We start from the raw sequence: 18,941 nt of genomic DNA on the forward strand, positions 1-18,941 counted from the left end.
GAACACCGAGTAAATCACAATCTTACAAAAAATATAGATTCATACTTATATATGTTAGTATTGTACTAACATAAATATATAACCAAAATATATTCCATAATCATGCTTCAAACTATTCACCACCATATACTTTAACATTATTAATTCTTTTTAGTATTGGAACCAACTTTTCCAATTTACTCAAAATGGTCATTCACCATTTTATCACCTAAATCTTTAATACCAAAAATTCCAGTATAGCACATCAATTACATAACACTTACACAATAATCCCTCAATTTTTCTGAAATTTACGAATTGATCTCCAACTTTTCAAAACTTACAAAATGATCCCCAATTTTCCTAAGGCTTGTATAATACTTCCTTCATCATTTCCAACTCATATATAATTTTTCCATAATTTTTCTCACTCAAACAAATCCATGATCAAAACTCATAGAACAAATTCTCAAAAGATCAAACATGTTCTAATCATCACACATGCTTGAATATGAATCTAATACCTCACAAACATCAAAATTCATCATCAATTTCATGATCCCTTTTTATGTACACAAACCCTTAAATTTAGGATCTTTGAACACCAACAAGATTACCATGCCATATTGGTACCAAAAGATAGAGTTTTTCTCATACAACCATTTTTTATTTACAACTTACACAAAATATTGAATCAAATTGCTTGAAAATGGAGTTGGAATTTTCTCTTACCTTTGGAGAAACCCACGGCTGATTTTGGGAGAAGAAGATGAACAATTGAAATGATATGTTGGGTGCATATCATAATATTTTACATTATAATCCACTTAAATGAATATAATATTCACTTAATTGGGATAAGACCAATTTACCCTTAATGAATCTTCTTATTTACCATAAAACCATGACAACTCATCCTTATCATAATTCAAAGTCAAAGATGAAATATTTTGACTTTAAATTTTTGAATTTTCCCATGAAATTTCAAAACTTGCATTTTTAGTCACCAAATTCCATTGTTTCAATTAAATCTGAAAAATTCCATATTTTCAGACCAAATTTCTTTGATCAAAATATTAAAATAATATTTCCAACCATTTTATAACATCCTTCAAATTTTTGTAAAATTCCAATTCAATCTGAAATTACCGATTCCTTACCGGTTTTAACTATTTCTAATTTTTCTTTACCAAATTCCAAATATAATTCCATAAAATCCCACTCTCAAGAGTAAACTATCTATTTATGAAATAAAATTATTTTCAATAACTTTACTACTTAATTTCCTAACATTTCTTCCAAGTTTTATACTTTGACCATCAAACTTTCAAAAGTTACATTTTGGTCACTAACCAAAATTTGGGGTATTACAGTGCCTCCCCCTGAGAATAGGCCTCGTCTGGCAGCCTGAAGAGTGGGTTGACCGGTTGGACCGATCTGGACCGAGTCGAGCCGTTGACTGTTGACTACCGTTGACTTTGACCAAAAAGTCAAAAATTTCGAAAAGTCATATTTTATGTTTTTCGAAGTCATGAGTCGATTCCGAAGTCTGTTTCACCAAATTCGAACCTGATAAGTTGGTTTTCACTGATTTACCACCTGTTTCGATCCATTTTTCACAATTAAGCTCTGTTTTTTATGAAATTTCTATTTATGTGTATCTGAGGAATTATTGGACATTTATTTTAAGATCGAGGGCGTTCGAATGGAGTTTAAATGGTCTATCGATATGGCATGAAAATTGAGGTAATACATTACTACCTTTTGTATGTTTTTCAGAACTCATGAATAGGTGGTAAATGTTTGATTGAAATGATTGGTCCATTAGATGTAATTAATTATCATTGGACTCAGACGTAAATAGGACTAAGGATAGAATACTGTAAAAACCTCAGACGACTCGAAAAGGAAATAGGTAGAATGACCGAGTCTAAACCTTAGTTCAATGATTTAATCAATAAATCAATGAATCTCAGAACACATAAATTCTGATTAATCTCGCTACATGTTAAATGTTGGAAATATTTAGATATGAAATTACCGAAAAGAGTGCCATGGATAAATTACGATAATGCTCCTAAAATGTAAATGACCAAAATACCCTAAAGTGTAAAATGGCCTAAAGTACCTATAAACCCTAGAATTACTAATGCCCACAGCTCTGAAATGAACTGAATGGAAGTATTGTACGTATCTGAATAATTGAAATGAATGAACTACTCTGGAAACTTCGAAGTGACTGGTATAGACTTGACTAATAAATGAACTTAGCAACCTCAATGATTGAGGATTAAGTAAATGATTTGGATAAGTCTGGAAACTCTGATGAACTTACTTGATGTACTATCCCTATGGGTTATGAACCACAAATTAAGTAAGTCGACATTTCCTGATACCGTTGAAATATGGAAATGAAATAAAGACCTATGAAATATATGTTTGCCTCCTTAAGATATATTCAACGATGATTCTGAAGATGGTCTATGGACAAGAATTGTTGGTATTAAAGATTAAATACCCTGGAAGGACAATGAATTGATCATTCGATAGACATCAATTCTGGGAGTTGTTCAGCTCAAGTTGTTCAATAATTCGATCAATCAACATAGATGGTAAATGTCATGAATATTCATTCTCCCTTATCATCTCAAATTACTTTGGTCATATTTAAAAACACCAGTAACTCATATGCAAATGATTTTGAATACCCTTCTGATTACTTAGTGCCTCCGAAAAACGTTTGAATACTATATGATACTGAAAAATCATATTCTGAATAACTGATGATTCCATCAGCTAATGAACTCTTTCGATAGTGATTCTAACTTCCGATATTCTGTCAGTGTATTGAAGATCTGTGTTTCTCTGTCTGATAAGATTATCTTGTATCTCTGAATCATATCTGGAAACTCTAGTGTGTTCCCTAATCACATGAATGTTTTATCTAATTTCTATTATAATTTCTGATCCGGATTCTATTATGATATCTGATATGGATTCTGTTGTGATATTTTGATCTGAATTCTGTTCTGATTTCTTATTTCTGTTTACCAAATGAAAATGTTTTATTTGGGATACTCTGATATCTGGTATGAAGACTTTGAAAGGTTCAGTTACTACGATTAATTTCTTTTATAGGTTCTGCACCGACTGATAATTCCTTACGGACTTAAGGCGACCATTGGGTAGGCTCTGCGGCCTTGAGATTTTCTTGGGTAGGCCTCTGTGGCCATGAGAATTTTCTTGGGTAGGCTCGCAGGCCCCCAAGGTAGGGATGGCAAACGGGAACAGTTTCGTGGATTTCGCACCGCATCCGCTCCAATTGGAGCGGGGATGGGTATATTTTAGCGGGTAGTGGGCGGGTGTGGATTTATAAAGTGGTACCCGTCGTGGGTGGTGGGCGGGTAATGGGTTTGAGACATTACCCGCCCCGCATCCGCCCGCCCAGCTAAATATCTATTAAATTTTGGACCATTATGAATTTAGGTGTAATTTTAGAGACTAATTTATAAATTTGAATATTATAATTTATAAATTTGAATATTGTATAATATATAACATATAATTTAACCAAATATTAAGGATATTTAGTCTTTAATCTGGTCTTTAATTAGAGAAATATTCGGCTCTTTGATTAAACCCATAATCCCACTAACCACGTCACTTTCCATGTTCTTTAGCCCATGCTGCCCATCTAAACACAAATTAGCCGTACTATATGCATTAACATCAAAAGCAGCAGTTTTCATGTTCTTTAGCCCCTCAAAACCCATATTAGGCGCACTATGAGCATTAACATCGAAAGCAACTCAACAATCCAGCTCTGCGACTACATGCTCCCTACAATCTGTCTCCATAACATTCGTAGAGTCACTCCTCTGATAAATTGAAGCATGCGTTGCTACCCCATCACGAACTGTCTGGGAACCAACTCCAACATCCCATTAGTTTGATGTCAGGCGGGTCTAGATGGGTATGTCGCTAGTGGGTAGTAGGTGTGGGGATGGATTTGAAAATGTACCCGCGTGGATTTGAAAATTTGTACCCATTATGGGTGGTGGGCGGGTGGTTGATTGAAAAATATTAGGTGGGTATGGGGATGGGGGAGGGGGTATTCGCACTCGACCCGCCCGTTTGCCATCCCTACCCCAAGGTACTCCCTTAGGATATGTAGTTCTGGTGAACTGCATTAGCGTTCGATTGTAGGAACTACTATGGTTTTGCAGGAACACACCAGACAACCTATTCTGATCTCTTGAACCCAGACAACCGAAATATTTCCATCTGAACTCAAAGTTTATAGTTTGTTACTACTTGAAATATCCGTAGAATCTTCGCTCAGCATAAAAATATGTAGATGTCTGAACCAATAAGGAAATATATGATTATTTGTTATCTGCATATCCTGTAATATCATCTGGTAGTTCTATATTACTGAGCTTCCCAAAGCTCACTCTGTTACTCACCTTTTCAGGTTAAAAGAATTGTATCAGTACATCTATCGACATCAGTAAAGGAGTTTTTCCGGCGTTGCTTGCAGAGTATGGTACATGTGATCAATGGGAATATAGGTTGTATTTTATTTTATATATATGAGTCTGAAATTTTATTTTATTTATGAATACTGGAAAAGTTTACATGTTTTATTAAAAGTTTTAAATTTTCATCTATTTTTACGGTGGGTCACTCAGGTGGCTCTAATGCGACACCTCAGATCAGATCGAGTCACCCGCATCGATCTGGGGGTGTTACATTTAGTGGTATCAGAGCTTTAGGTTGAGTTAAAATTTTTAAGATAGATCGGTCGATCGAATGTCAAAAGATGCTGATTAGTACATGCCCCTAGACTACAATCGTACCTCTCTGAGCTAAACTCCAAGGTTAAGTCATTCTCTGTAACGAGTTAACCTAAGTTTTCTATCCGTTAAGGCTCTACCATTGCATAAAGAAATACAAGTAACGTCTGTCTAAATTCTGTAAAATACCTCACGAGTAATGTGAGAGTTACTCATCTGAGAAATTTTGATCCCACTCCTGAAATGAAACTGAGATATGTTATCGCTCTATGAACCTATTCTCGTAACCAAGGCTGAATTGATTCCACAAGAATTAACCTGTTATAATTCCTTTATTGGAATGAGGGAGAGTTCTGACAAAAATATATACTCAGCTGGATAAAGATCAGTAGAAGACTCATACTTTTGTAAAAGCTACTTGAAGATATGAAAGAACTGTTGAAAGCCTCATTTCTGCATTTCTGTAACTTGAATGAATTTCGAGGACGAAATTCTTTTAAAGAGGGGAGTATTGTCACACCCCAATTTAAGGGCTAAATTTTAGAAATTATAAAGTATTGAATTTAAGTGGTATTGTGGAAGAAATTGAAGATTAAAGTGTAAAATCGCAAAGTTGGCAGACCATTTTAAGAAGTGCAGGAAATTCAAGGACCCAGTCCTGAATTTACCCATTTTTCTTATGTGTTGAAAAATAAACCCCCTCCCTCGTGTATTCTGGTTTTCCCAAATTGCTTTTCTCCCAATTTCCTCTCCCCCGTCAACCTCTTTTGTAACTCCGATTTCTCTACCGTCCGACCACCGTTCGTCGATCCAAAACCACCAATGGACTCACTATTTAATGGAGAACAAAACCCGGCCTTTATCTCGTCATGAATCGGCGCCATTCGCCTTAAATCTCAACTGAAAGTTTCGTCAGTTTTAACTCAATCGCCTTTAGTTTTCCGTCGATTTAGGTCGATTCGGCCACCCGTTTTCGACACGTCCTACACCATCGTGTTCCTTGCATCATTCCGAGTCCACCGATTTCCTTATTGTCTCTGTCAGTGGCGACGCTTGAAGGATGAGGAAGTTGAAGTTTCCGACGTTTTAAAATTGAGCTTCCCAAAGCTCACTCTGTTACACACCATTTCAGGTTAAAAGAATTGTATCATTGCATCTATCAACATCAGTAAAAGATTTTTTCCGGTGATGCTTGCAGAGTATGGTACATATGATCAGGGGGCATGTAGGTTGTATTTTGTTTTATATATATGAGTCTGAAAATCTGTTTTATTCCTGAATACTGGAAAAGTTTACAAGTTTTATTAAAACTTTTAAATTTTCCGCTATTTTTTCGGTGGCCGCTCAGGTGGCCTAATGTGACACCTCGGATCAGATCGGGTCACCCACATCGATCTGGGAGTGTTACAAAAGGTCATAGTTTGGGGATGAAATTGAATTTTCAAAAGTTTGAAGACTAATTTAGAATGATAGTTATAGTTTAGGGATGAAATTGTAATATTTAAAAGTTTAAGGACCAATTTAAAATGAAGGTCATACTTTGAGGACATGTGATGGAATTTACTCAAAATAAATTATTACTTATAAAATTTGAAAGTAAACAATTAAAATCAATTAATTGCGGCTTTAACTTTTTCTGTGTATTTCTTATTTTTTAGATAATAAAAAGTTGAATCTTTAACCTTTATACCTTATGTTAATTTAATCCGATTCTTAAAAATTCAACATATAATTTCTCAAAGAAAATTAAACATATAATTTACATAATATATGAAAGTTGAAAGCTCAATCTGTTAAATTTTGTAGAATTAAGACCAAAATGACGAAGTATTAATGTTTGAGGATAATTTTATTATTATCCCAATAAAAATATATAAAATTAACAAAAAAAATATTAATATAACGTCTATAGTCCTTAATCATTCACTTTCAAAATTACAAGAACTAAATTGTTGAAGGGACCAATTACCATTGTTGGAGGCCTTTCGTCTCCGAATTTTTGCAATTTGAACTTATTATATTGAAATTCTCTCAATAGTTGGATGCTGAAATATTGATGGAAATAATAAATTTTGTGAGAGTTCGGAGGAGAGAGGTAGCGTGAGAGAGAATCTGGATTAGAGTTGAGAGAGAGAATCTCTTCTTCAGTTTTTTCTCGAGATATAAATATTTCGACTATAAGACGACTGGTGTCAATCCTATGATGATGATAATTGTCTATAGCTTGATTTTAACAAAATGATTATATTTATTACATGATTGCTTCTGACACTATATGGGATTATTAGAAGTCCTATCATGGGACTGTCGTCATCTAGGGAGTACATGGCTACGAATAAATCATGAAAAAGACTATTTTTGAGAATATTTTCGGAGTATTTCTTTAGAGGTATAACATAAAATATTGTTACTACTCTGCAATATATATAAAAAAATCCCTAAATAGGAGCACAACTAGCTAAGCTGACAATCATATCTTCTATGATTAACAACGATTAGTTAAGAAACTGTTGTCTGTAACACACTGAAAAGTACAACATCCCAAGGGGATATAAACTCCAAGAAAATCAAAACATGAAGTGAGCAGCTAAGACAAGTAAAACCCGGTGGGCACATGTTAGAAATGCAAATAAAGCAAAGAGGTGGGGAAATAAAAGGGTTTGATTATGCATCGAGTACTAATTCTTTGAGATAGCTAAACATACATTGTAATATTGTCAAAGCTCTTGATGCTCGATAATAGGGCGTTGCTTTATTGAGTATCCCAACTATTAAAAGTCATAAAATAATCTTTCGACTACTCATATATTTTAAATTTGTTCTTTTTCGTTGAAAACTTGGTGATTGTCTGAGCTAGACGTAAACCTGTTGGCTGAAAAATGATAAAATTTGATCATAAAATTGTTTGAGTTGTATTTTGAGGATCAATCCTCCATTTACATTATTCATCGAGTCAGTGTTTGAAATATTACATCGTCAAGCCAATGCTTAAAAGTAACAACAATGTTACTAAACATCATTAAAATATAATTTTATCATGGCCCAATCAGTAGGTTAACGTCTAACTCAGATGACCGTCAATTTTTAACAGAAAAAGACAAGTTTAGAACATATGAATAATCAAGTGATCGTTTTGTAACTTTTAATAATCAAAGGATGATAAATGGGATAACTGAACCTTCTTATTCATAATTAGAGATGACAAACGAATATAAACGTGGATTTTATACTGTATTCATCTCAATTAAGATATACATGAATATAAATTTGATGGATAATGAGCGGGTGTGAATATCAAAAATCATACTTACAATAGCAGTAGATTAGTGATGGATTTGAGACTTCATTCGTTTTATATCTGTCCATTGGGCATTCGTCCTTTTTGTATCCGCTCATCCGCTACTCGCCCACAATTATGAATTCTGGACCATTATAGTGTTTTATGTACTTATTTTATGCGTTAAGATATTAGTTTATTTTAAAATTTACGTTAATGGTTAAATTTTTAGACTTTGAACTCAATTAATTTAACTTGAAATAGTGACTTTTTTATTATATTTGATATTAATGGTGGCTTAACTAACAAGTTCAGTGGGTACGAGTTGCGTGGTGGATACCCAACTGATTAGTGGATGCAGACTCCTATTTCAACAACTAACGTGTTTCATCACGAAAATGCAAGTCATCAGTCCTCGACAGCAAGTCAACGAAAGTGACAGCATTGGAGCTCCTTTTCTAAAGTAGATGGATCAGTTGAGAAGCAGCAGCCTTACCTTCTGTTTTCAAATGTCTCTCTCTCATTGTTGCTGCTGCTGTTTATTCCTCATTCTCATCCATGGCTTTATGTTGCAGACTCGTGAAGCTAATCGGAAGCTTTCTCTTATGGCTAAACCTCTGGATATTCATGAAGTTAAGCCCACCAAACTGCCTGTTCAAAACAAGGTAGTGATTATCGGCAGAAGGATTGGGAAAACAGTCCCATCAAAGCCTCAATCTCCACAGGTTAATGGCTCTAAACGCATGTTTGTTCCACCAGGACCGCCTCCAAGAGCTCTGCTGCTTCCAGCACCATAGGCTCCGCCGCCGAGTTGTAGTTCATAAATTCCTTGTATGTCCCTTTTCTTTTTCCTTCCTGTCAATACTGAGAATAATTTTTGAAATCCCTTTTGATGTTCTTCTTAATCTTTTGATCGTTTGTTTTGTTGTACCTCATCGGCTTCCGGGGGGAAAAATTCCTCCGAGAATAAAATTCTGGAATTGAGAAAGTATTCTCTAACAATAAGGACTTAGGAGTTATACATTTATCTAAATATCATCACCTCAATTCAATCAATTATATGTATTAGATTAGTAATCATCATAATTTTACGAGTTAATTTCACTATATGTCCTTAAACTATGATCTTCATTTTAAATTGAACCTTAAGCTTTTGAATATCTTAATTTCATCCTCAAACTATACTCTCATTTTAAATTAGTCCTCAAACTTTTGAACATACCAAATTCATCTCCAAACTATAACCCTCGTGGTTTTGAATGATTTAGGGGGATATTATTGAAATATTCAAAAGTTTGGAGACTAATTTAGAATAAAAGTCATAGTTTATGGATGAATTTGGAATGTTCGAAAGTTTAAGACCAATTTAGAATTCAATTCATAATTTAGATATATATTTTTTTATTGAAAATATATTTTCAGTCCTTAATATATTTTAAATTCTTTATAATTTTATAAATTCTCACTTCCCTAGTATAAAATTTTACGTTTGTCCCCGTGAACCGCCTATAATCAAGATAACCCCATTGTTCCATGAACAAGTTAATTTTTATAAGAGTTCAAATTATTGTTTCCACAGTACATACAATGTAAAAAAAAAAAAAAACTTTTTGTCTACTGTTGTCATCTTGTTAATATAGTGATTTTTAATTATCGTGTCAATAATTTATAGTAAGTGAATAAAAACTTTTAGTTGACATATTTTTTGTTCTTTAAATTGTGAGTTTAATGCTCATTAGAAGTGAAATTTCTCTTTTCCCTTCTTTAGATAAAAATTGTTAAAAAAATAGAGGTTCATCTCAAACTCACTCAAAGCGAAAAGTACAAGGATGATTTGCATAATTTAATAAGTTTTATTCATGTTTTTTGGTCAAACTAAATATCCGGTTTATATGGTAATTCCACCGCCATTGACTTTACCAACATGTCTTAGAGAACACGATGATGCATGTGGTGTTAAGGTTCAGAAACTTTAATGTAATTATGTTTCTCTATTTAAGAGTCTAATAACAACTCTGCTGATCGTTGAAACTATTGATGGAATAGGTGGTAGATTATGTTACGGCAGGGATCTTCCAAGGTTGGGCAGGTTTCCATTTCCTACGACATATCCGGCACCAAAACCTCATCCTCCAATTGCATTTCTTCCAGGTCCATCACCTCCGCCACCACCACCATCACTATCATCTCCACCGCCACCTTCACCTCCACCACCACCACTGTCATTGCCACCAAAATCGGTACCGTTCTCTAGACGATGCCCAGGAGACGACGGACGTTGGAAGAAAGGAGGATATCCTAAAATGGAACCATGAAAGTCTTTGTTACATTTAATGTTAACATCAATGGAAAATAAATAAGTTTAAATTATTTTGGTATGAATAAAGTTGTTGGGGGAATTGGGAATTTCCTAAATTATATTTCATATTACTGTAATAATATGTATCTCATAGATTATATCTATACATAATAAATCAAAGTATAAAACATACGAATAACCATCATGATTTTACCTTGACACTAATATTAAGGGAAATTATAAAAACTCTCGGTCAAGACCGAGAGAAAGATCGGGAACCACTTCTCACCTATTACTCTCCTTTTCTACCTCATGAAAACAAAGAACCTTAATACCGATCAACTGTCGCAACCGGGACTCTCTGTCCAAACTAAAAAAGATAAACTGCCTATAATCACTATGAACTAATTGTTCCATCAACAAGTTTATTATGTTAGAATTTAAGTTTATTATGTTAAATAAAGTAACTTTTTCTACCTCTATTGTCATCCTGTCATTGTAGTGCTCTTCAACCATCAGTGTTAAATATGAACAAAGCGAAAAGTATAAGGATGATTTGCATAATTTAATAATTTCTATTCATGCGTTTGGTCAAACTAAATATCTGGTTTATATAGTAATTCCACCGCCATTGACCTTACAAACATAACAGCTCTGTTGATCATTATTGATGGAATAGGTGGTAGATTATGTTACGGCAGGGATATTTCAAGGGTAAGATCCGGAAGGTATTCATTGAGTAGGACATATCCGGCACCAAAACCACATTCTCCGGTTGCATTTAAGAAAGATCCGGCTCCTCCACCGCCGCCGCCATCTGCACCTCCACCGCCACCTTCACCATCATTGTCAGCACCATTTCCTACACCAATGCCGCCATCTACACCTCCACCGCCACCTTCACCATCATTGTCAGCACCATGTCCTCCACCACCATCGTCGCCGCCGCCAAAACCGGTACCGTTCTTTAGACGAAGCCCGGGAGACGACTGACGTTGGAACAAGGGAGGATATCCTAAAATGGAGCCATGAAAGTGTTTTGAAAGTTGCATTTGTGGCCAAGATTATTAATCAAAGTCGAGTCTTGTAAACTTCAATGAAAAAACAAGTTCCTTATTAATTTAGTCTGAATAAAGTTGTTTGGGAATTGGGAATTTGCTAAATTATATTTCATATTACTGTAATAATGTCTCATAGTTGATATCTGTACACAATCAAGTTATACCCCAATGAGCTGTTTAAAATACAATTCATTCAAATATACTATTTATTTTAGGCTTAATAACTAAATAAGTGCCTAAACTACATCTTTTTCCCCGAATAAGTACATATAGTTTTTTTTTGGACTATACATGTGCATAACTACAAACGTTGCCATTTTAGGTTCTTGGGCCGTCAACAACGTTAATTTCCTCCATTAAATGGCACGTGTCATAATTTGATAATTTTAAAATAAATTATATGAAATTTAAAAAATAAAATTATATATTTTTTTAAAAAGAAAACACATAAATTTTGAAATAACCCCAAAACTTTGAAAACTTTCATTTTAACCCTTAAACCCATGCCAACCGATGCCCTTTGCCATCGACGAAGCTCCACCTGACCTCACTTCCTCCCGATGACCAAAACCCTTATGAAATCGTGACCGATTGACGACGAATCGACATTTTATACCCGCGAACCCTGTGATGAAAATCGTAATCTCACGCGATTTCGACGGCCAATCGGCGACAAATATGACGACATATAACTAGGATAATGTCAGGGACTACGTCGGAGGCAGTGGTCATGGTCGGTAAGGGCGGCGGCAGTAGGTTAGTGTTAGGATTTGGGGGGGTTTTAGGGATTTTGAGGCTTTTTTGCAATTTAAAAGAAATTATGGTTTTTTATAAATATAATATTATTTTTAATATTCTCTTTAAAAAAATAAATTTCAAAATTATCAGATTGTGACACGTGTCACTTAACGGAGAAAATTAATGACTGTTACATCTCAGGCACCTAAAGTGGTAATATTTATAATATAAGACACCTGAATGATCCATAAAATATTGTAGGCTCCTATTCAAGAAAAAAGGTATAATTTGGACACTTATTTAAGTATTTGTTTTATGTTTATAATCTATTTAAAATACATCCTTTCTAATGAAAAAAATACACCCTTTCATATTATGAGTTTTCTGCCATAATTATACAAAAGGAAATATATCTGAATAATTTTTGGGACTAAATTATCAGAACATGTCAAGGAATGATCAAATTATCCAAATTCGATGAGTTTCGACTCAATTATATATTTATATATTTGGGTGTGCTCAGGTCATGACGGGTTTTGTTAACGAGAGAGTCATGGTTAGATTTTAGGATAAAAATTCTCCAACATGAACCGACACTACAATTCTCTTTTATATATTTAAAAATAATTACTATAATACTCCTATATACATATCCAATTATCTCCTTAATAAAAAAGAACATCTCCATATCTTATCGAGTAAAATAAAATAAAAAACTGTTCGTGTTAGAACTGATTTTTTAACCATAAAATATGAACTAATTGAACCAAATTCTTTGAAATTGAACTAATCGAACATGTTTCGAATCAAATTAATTAAATTAATTAATCAATTTCAAATCGAATTAATCGTTAACCGAATATTAAAAAAATTAACCGTTTCAAACCACAAACATTACTTTCAACCCCCTTTGAAAGCAAAACAACACGACTGAGATCTTAAGCCTATTGTGTTTCATCGTAATCATCACAGAATCCAGTAGAGCTATTTTTGAAGAATTAAACCAAATTTAGGAAGTAACCAAGTATCCAGAATTGTCTCGTTTAGAAATGTTTACACACTTGAAGAGTATTACATTCAGATTAATAGATGATCAATCAATAATTTCAATTTGTTTTCTGGATAAGAGTTAACACCATAATGCTTCTGAACAACAAACAGGAAAGCAAAAGTGTTTAACCAAGCCATTGTTGACAACGACGGTCCCCACTAGCTCCGACAGAATGCCGAATGCTGATTTTCTCGGTAGAATACTTTTGCTGAAGCCATTCGAAAGCATTAACGTCAAGTTTTCCCGAAACAGATTTCCCTTGCTTCCGACGGATTTGCTTCTCCCGAACAGAAGCCCATAGTTTTTCAATGGCATCCCGTTGTCGAGACGTAAACCTTGCTACATTGTCAAATGCATGCTTTACCAATATGTCTATAACTGTCTGGCACCTAAGAAGAATACAACAATCAACATACGCAACTATCTAAAAGCAGAGTGCCCTATCCTTTAACTAGCAGCAGCAAACAATGAAACACTTACCACGGAGTTTTATAACGTCGAGCGGCAATCTCTAAACAAGAAATCAAGGCTTCTCTCTTTGACTGAAGAAATCTCTTAGCGTATTCCTCATCATCTTTCCTGCTCTTATTTGTCACATCTTTCTTTCCTTTTGCTCTATCATCATTTTTCCCGGATCTAGGAATTAGAGCATCGAGTCCAAATGGATCAGACTCATCCTTGTTATTTTCTTCAGCAAAAGAAACTAGAGCTTGTCTGGCATCCTCATCGTTGCCAGTTTCAGTCTCATCTTTCAGGGTAGCAGCTTCATCTATGTCATCCTCCTCAGTCGCAAATGGAAGACTACATATTTCATCTTTTAATTTACTAGCTGTTTTTGAAAACTGTAATGAAGTTCAGAAACAACACAAAAAAACACCATAAGTAACAAATTCTGTACGAGTAAGAAACGGGAATCGGTTTAAACAGTATCGTCACAGAGCATTCTAGTCAAGCAAATAACCTTCAACAAGGAAAACTCAATGATATTTACAAGATCTACATTTTGCAGTAATAAAAATACACTACAATACCACTTAAACTGTTCCAAAATCCCCAACTTCTGCCAAAAAATAAACCATACACCAGCATCACTGCATTTAATTCTCATTTTTGTGAAGATGATGCACTCGGAAAAATGAATAATTTGTGACTGAAAGTGTCGTGAATACAAAACATACTAATATAAAATTAAAGCGCGTACCACAAAGCTGTCATCAGTTAAAAAGTCATTCGCCATCACTGCTCTAAATGTCCATATAGTCAGCTGGTTCTTCTGCTTCTTGTTTAGGCACTGCAAGGAAACAAAATATGAGAAACTGCGAAAATGAAAAAGCCTTATATTTGTAATACAAACTAAAACCATACTTCAGCTGCATCTTGTGCTGCGGAGAACAACGAATGATAATCGCCTCGCACTGAAGAATCAGTACAAGAAGCTGTTGATGACATTGCAGCTTCCAATATAGCAAAAAAGTGTTCACTAGTTCCGACCTTCACGCTTCCAGCCTGTACCAACTGTATGGCAAGCTTTGAAGCCTTAGAAAACTTGGTGGGGTTCTTGATATGCGATGCAATCTTCTGCATTGCCTCAATAACTTGCGTCTCTGAGGCATCTGTTGTCATCTTAAATCTCAAGCGTTTTTCTTGTACAGCAGCTGGGAAGTACAATGCATAACTAATCAGCTACTTCCAGAGAGAGTTTAGCCAAAAAGAAAATAAGCTTCCAGGGAAAAGTTGTTGAGTAGAATAATCAAATAAGAGAATTTAAATAAACAAACAGTAATAGAACAGAAGCACTTTCCCATTGAGTCCTCTTATGCCAAATCAAAGCATTTCGATATCCATGTCTCCTATAATTAAACTATCATGATTCATGACACTATCTTCAGTTTCTTCATTCTCTTGCCCTCATCCCCCTTTCACCCGAATGAAACTTAAACCATGCCATGCACTATTTATCATCCAGTTGAAAAAAAGAGACCAGATAATAAAAGGGATACACCACCATATGCATAAGACTGCACATATCCATGTCGAATCAATCTGCCGACTAAGATAGTCGAATCAATCTGCCAACTAAGATAGTCGAATCAATCTGCCGACTAAAAACCTTCTTGCTTTCCATTTCAAATTTCAAAACAACTAAACACAGGGAACTCAAAATTTTGATCTCTGTTTGCTCCTAGTCTCTCATAAACCAACGAATAAAATGCTATTGCATGTTCACAAAGCCCCAAGGCCATATTTAATTATCTTTGTCAAAGCACTTTCCTCCAAACTGCAATACATATTAACCTAATGCATAATAACAAAATTACTTTCAAAATTCAAGCCCCTATAATCCCTAACCCGGAAATAATTTTACCCCACACACAAAAAAAATCGAACTGAATTACGCCGCAAAATCCCAATATTATCATCTAAAATCAAATTCCTATTATGCAAGAAAGCAAAACCTATTTCAATTTCCACTTCATAGTAGCAAATAAACTTGTAGCAAACGGAATTCAAAATCGAATAAAAGACATAAAATTATATGAACCCACAAAAGAAAAAGAAATTCTTCAAATTATGGGTGGGGTTTACCTTCAGGGTTAGATTCACTGGGCTTGGGTCTCTTGAAAGCACTCTTTAGAACTGGGGTTGGAGAAGCTTCCTTGTTATTGCTGCTACTACTTGTATTCAAAGAAAAAGAAATTTGATCGTTGTTTTCTTTCCCTTCGTGTTTTTCTTCTTCGTTTTCTTTTTCTTCTGGTTGCTGGTGATGAGATGGCGGCGGTAATCCTTCAAATAGATTGTCACCCATTTTCTCTCAATTAATCAGCAACCTTTTCTTCCTCTGAATGATTTCTGGGTATTGTCTGTAAAACTCAGAAAGTTTCAAGATTTTTCATTTGAATTCTAAAGAAATATGCAGGGGAAAGTTTTCCCTTTTCTTCTTCTCCCCCTTAAAAAGGTAAACTATCTAAATGGTATTTGTTTCATAATTATTCACTTTTGGTAACTAAATTAAACATAATAATGTTTTGATCCTAATATTTATTAGTTTATAACATTTTAGTCACTAAAATATTAAATACTATTGACCAAAGATGTTAAATATAGTTTATTTGATGATGTAACATATTAATAAAAATTAATTTTTAATTTTAACTCCTAATTTTAAATAAAATATTAATTTAATATCATAACTTTAGATAAAATATTATTTTTATTCTTAAATTTTAAATAAAATATCAAATTAACTCTTAAATTCAATTAAAATCTCCTCTCATTGGTTGCCCACAACAACAATCATTGGATCTCAAAATTTCTAGTTTAATGCTCTCTGATCTCTTGAATTCAAATTTGATATTCATTTTATCAAAAAATATATTGAACTTCACAGATCTAATTTAGAATTTTTGCTAAGAAAATTTTACTCCTAATTCGTATTGAACTCATAATCTAAGAGAGAATGGAGTTGTCAACTAAGAGCTCTTAATTGTCTGCTCTAAAAATTATTGACTTGACTTCCTTTATAATTAAATCATAATATTAAATTTATCATCGATACTTTAATTAAAACTTAATTCATTTATAAATTATTTATTTTTATTTACCAACTTAATTAACAAACTATGTAATCCCTAGACCCGGTCTGTAAGTTAGACTCAAACCTAAGAGATCACATATCCCATTCAGAGATTTTTTTTAAACAACTTATAAAACATTACAGGTAACACTAAACAAAATATCGATAATATAAATATATCCAAAACGATAGCAATATTCATGTCACAAAACACCACTGAAAAACATATAGAGATATACGTTCGTACAAAATAAAGTAGTTGATCTCCCCTGATGCCAAATCTGATGCTTACTGTCTGCAGTTATCTAAAAAAGGGTAAAACTATAGAATTAGTTAAAAAGCTCAGTGTGCTTCAAACAGTGTATAAAAACATACTAATAAAAATTCCAGTAAAATCAGTTCATCAAACATGTTTGTTTTATTTAAAATATGAACACAACCCCCATCTGTCACGAACAAAATGTGTAGGTTCCCCAAAACCATACACCCCGTCAAGTCCTGTAAGGCCCTGAGCACAAAGCCGAGGAGCCTGCAAGTATTCTTCCTCCAACAATATTTCCCCCAATGTTAGTAATAAACAAGTATATATTCAAGTGAAATTGGTGAATAATTTATCAAAACATGAAAATGTTTCATGCTTAAAAATCATATATAGAAATACAGAAATCAGATATCAGGTAATCAATATTCAGAAATCAAGTATCATGTATCATGTCATAACATAATTATGAATTATCACCAATTTAAAACAATTCAAATAATATTTTTAAAACAGTAAAATAACACTGTCATGAAACACACTTGTAACAGACTGAGAAATCAGATAGGGAAGCCTATTACTGGGTTTGTCGATCACGCTCTGTTGCAGCGCTAGATCTTACAAATTGGAAAAATCCATATTGGAATCCTAATATAAATAATCTTAATCTTTATTTAAATAATATACGAAAACCTACGAGTAATTCTTGTAGTACGCGGTTCGGGCTGATCTGACGAACGAACAAATCCAGACCTAACTGATCCTCGCTCAGGTGAAACACGAGTACCTTCATAAAATATTTTATTGAATCAATTCATTAACCAAAACTCAAATAAATAATCAAAATATTAAAATACTAAGTCTTTTGGGTTCACATACTCGATTCGGGGATTTCGGGTCAAAATTTGGCAAAACAGACTTCTGAATCAGATTCATGACGTCGAAAAACATAAAGTGTGACCTTCCGAAATTTTGAATTCTTGGTCAAAATCAAAGTCAACGGGTTTGACTGACGATTTGGAGACTTTCGGGTTCGGATTTGGTGAAATGGACCCCAAAAACAGATTCGGGACGTTAAAAAATATCAGGATAGGTATACTCGAAAAAGATTAAAGGTAGTTTAATAGCTGATCAAAGTTTTGGTTGGTCGAGATATGATCAACCATTTTACACATTTATCACCCTTTTTAAAAAAATTTACAAAGATATCACCTTTTTCAAAATAATTACTAAAATATCACTTTTTTAAAAAAATTACGAATTTATCACTTTTTTTAAAAAAAATTATGAAAATAGCACCTTTTTCAAAATAATTACCAAAATATCACTATTTTCAAAATAATTACTAAAATATCACCCGATCAACGGTCAACGGGTCGGGTCGGGTTGGAACCGGTCAAACCGGTTATTTTATCCTTCCCCACACGCAGTGGCAGCGCGTGAGACATCTTCCGGCAGCGTAAAATTCACAGAAAAATTTCTAAAAATTATTTTGAGTGATTTCGAGATACTTACAAAGCTCGGTTTAATTTTTTAAACGGCAGAGAGCTCGATTTCAACAAATTGGAAACTTTGACCGCTTCACCTCCTCACGTGCCGCCGTCTACGGAGACCAAGGATGACACCGGCAAACTCAGAACGGCACAAGGAACACGATGGTGCGGGAGGTGTATAAAATCGAGCGACGATCGGTGATGAATTTAAGATTTTCTCGGCGATGATGCTAAAAAAACGTCAAGACTTTGACTTGAAATTCACGACGTTTGACAGCGTTTCACTTCAATTAATTTAAGGGGTTTGTTCCTCGCTCGATGATGAACACGATGGTGTTTTCAAAACAACGATTGGAGGTCAGACGGCGTCGGGATCGTGGTTGGAAGTTGAGATGCGTGGGAGGTTAAAACTTA

The 18,941-nt window shown here is 34.0% G+C and overlaps 2 protein-coding genes across 2 annotated transcripts; one reads left to right on the plus strand and one right to left on the minus strand.

Annotated features, from left to right (window-relative positions):
* The first annotated feature begins 8,568 nt into the window (after positions 1-8,568).
* Positions 8,569-10,436, plus strand: LOC120201971. The gene is made up of 2 exons (XM_039202474.1): positions 8,569-8,883; positions 10,099-10,436. Exons 1-2 carry the CDS (start codon positions 8,782-8,784, stop codon positions 10,384-10,386), a joined length of 390 nt encoding a protein of 129 aa, XP_039058405.1. The 5' UTR covers positions 8,569-8,781; the 3' UTR covers positions 10,387-10,436.
* A 2,731-nt stretch (positions 10,437-13,167) lies between these two features.
* On the minus strand, positions 13,168-16,048 carry LOC120201980. Its single transcript, XM_039202479.1, has 5 exons — positions 15,788-16,048; positions 14,567-14,856; positions 14,403-14,492; positions 13,682-14,043; positions 13,168-13,590 (listed from the first exon to the last, which is right to left on the minus strand). Exons 1-5 carry the CDS (start codon positions 16,005-16,007, stop codon positions 13,326-13,328), a joined length of 1,227 nt encoding a protein of 408 aa, XP_039058410.1. The 5' UTR covers positions 16,008-16,048; the 3' UTR covers positions 13,168-13,325.
* Positions 16,049-18,941: the final 2,893 nt, after the last annotated feature.

The sequence above is a fragment of the Hibiscus syriacus genome, unplaced genomic scaffold (assembly GCF_006381635.1).
Source record: "Hibiscus syriacus cultivar Baekdansim isolate YM2019G1 unplaced genomic scaffold, ASM638163v2 tig00008138_pilon, whole genome shotgun sequence".
Classification (NCBI taxonomy): Eukaryota; Viridiplantae; Streptophyta; class Magnoliopsida; order Malvales; family Malvaceae; genus Hibiscus; species Hibiscus syriacus.

Coding starts and splice junctions, on each gene's coding strand:
- LOC120201980 (XM_039202479.1), bottom strand. CDS start 16,007: ATGGGTGACAATCTATTTGAAGGATTACCGCCGCCATCTCATCACCAG. Junction 14,857..15,787: donor CAGTGAATCTAACCCTGAAG/GTAAACCCCACC, acceptor TGTACTTCCCAG/CTGCTGTACAAGAAAAACGC. Junction 14,493..14,566: donor CAGCACAAGATGCAGCTGAA/GTATGGTTTTAG, acceptor GTTTCCTTGCAG/TGCCTAAACAAGAAGCAGAA.
- LOC120201971 (XM_039202474.1), top strand. CDS start 8,782: ATGGCTCTAAACGCATGTTTGTTCCACCAGGACCGCCTCCAAGAGCTC. Junction 8,884..10,098: donor TTGTAGTTCATAAATTCCTT/GTATGTCCCTTT, acceptor TTGATGGAATAG/GTGGTAGATTATGTTACGGC.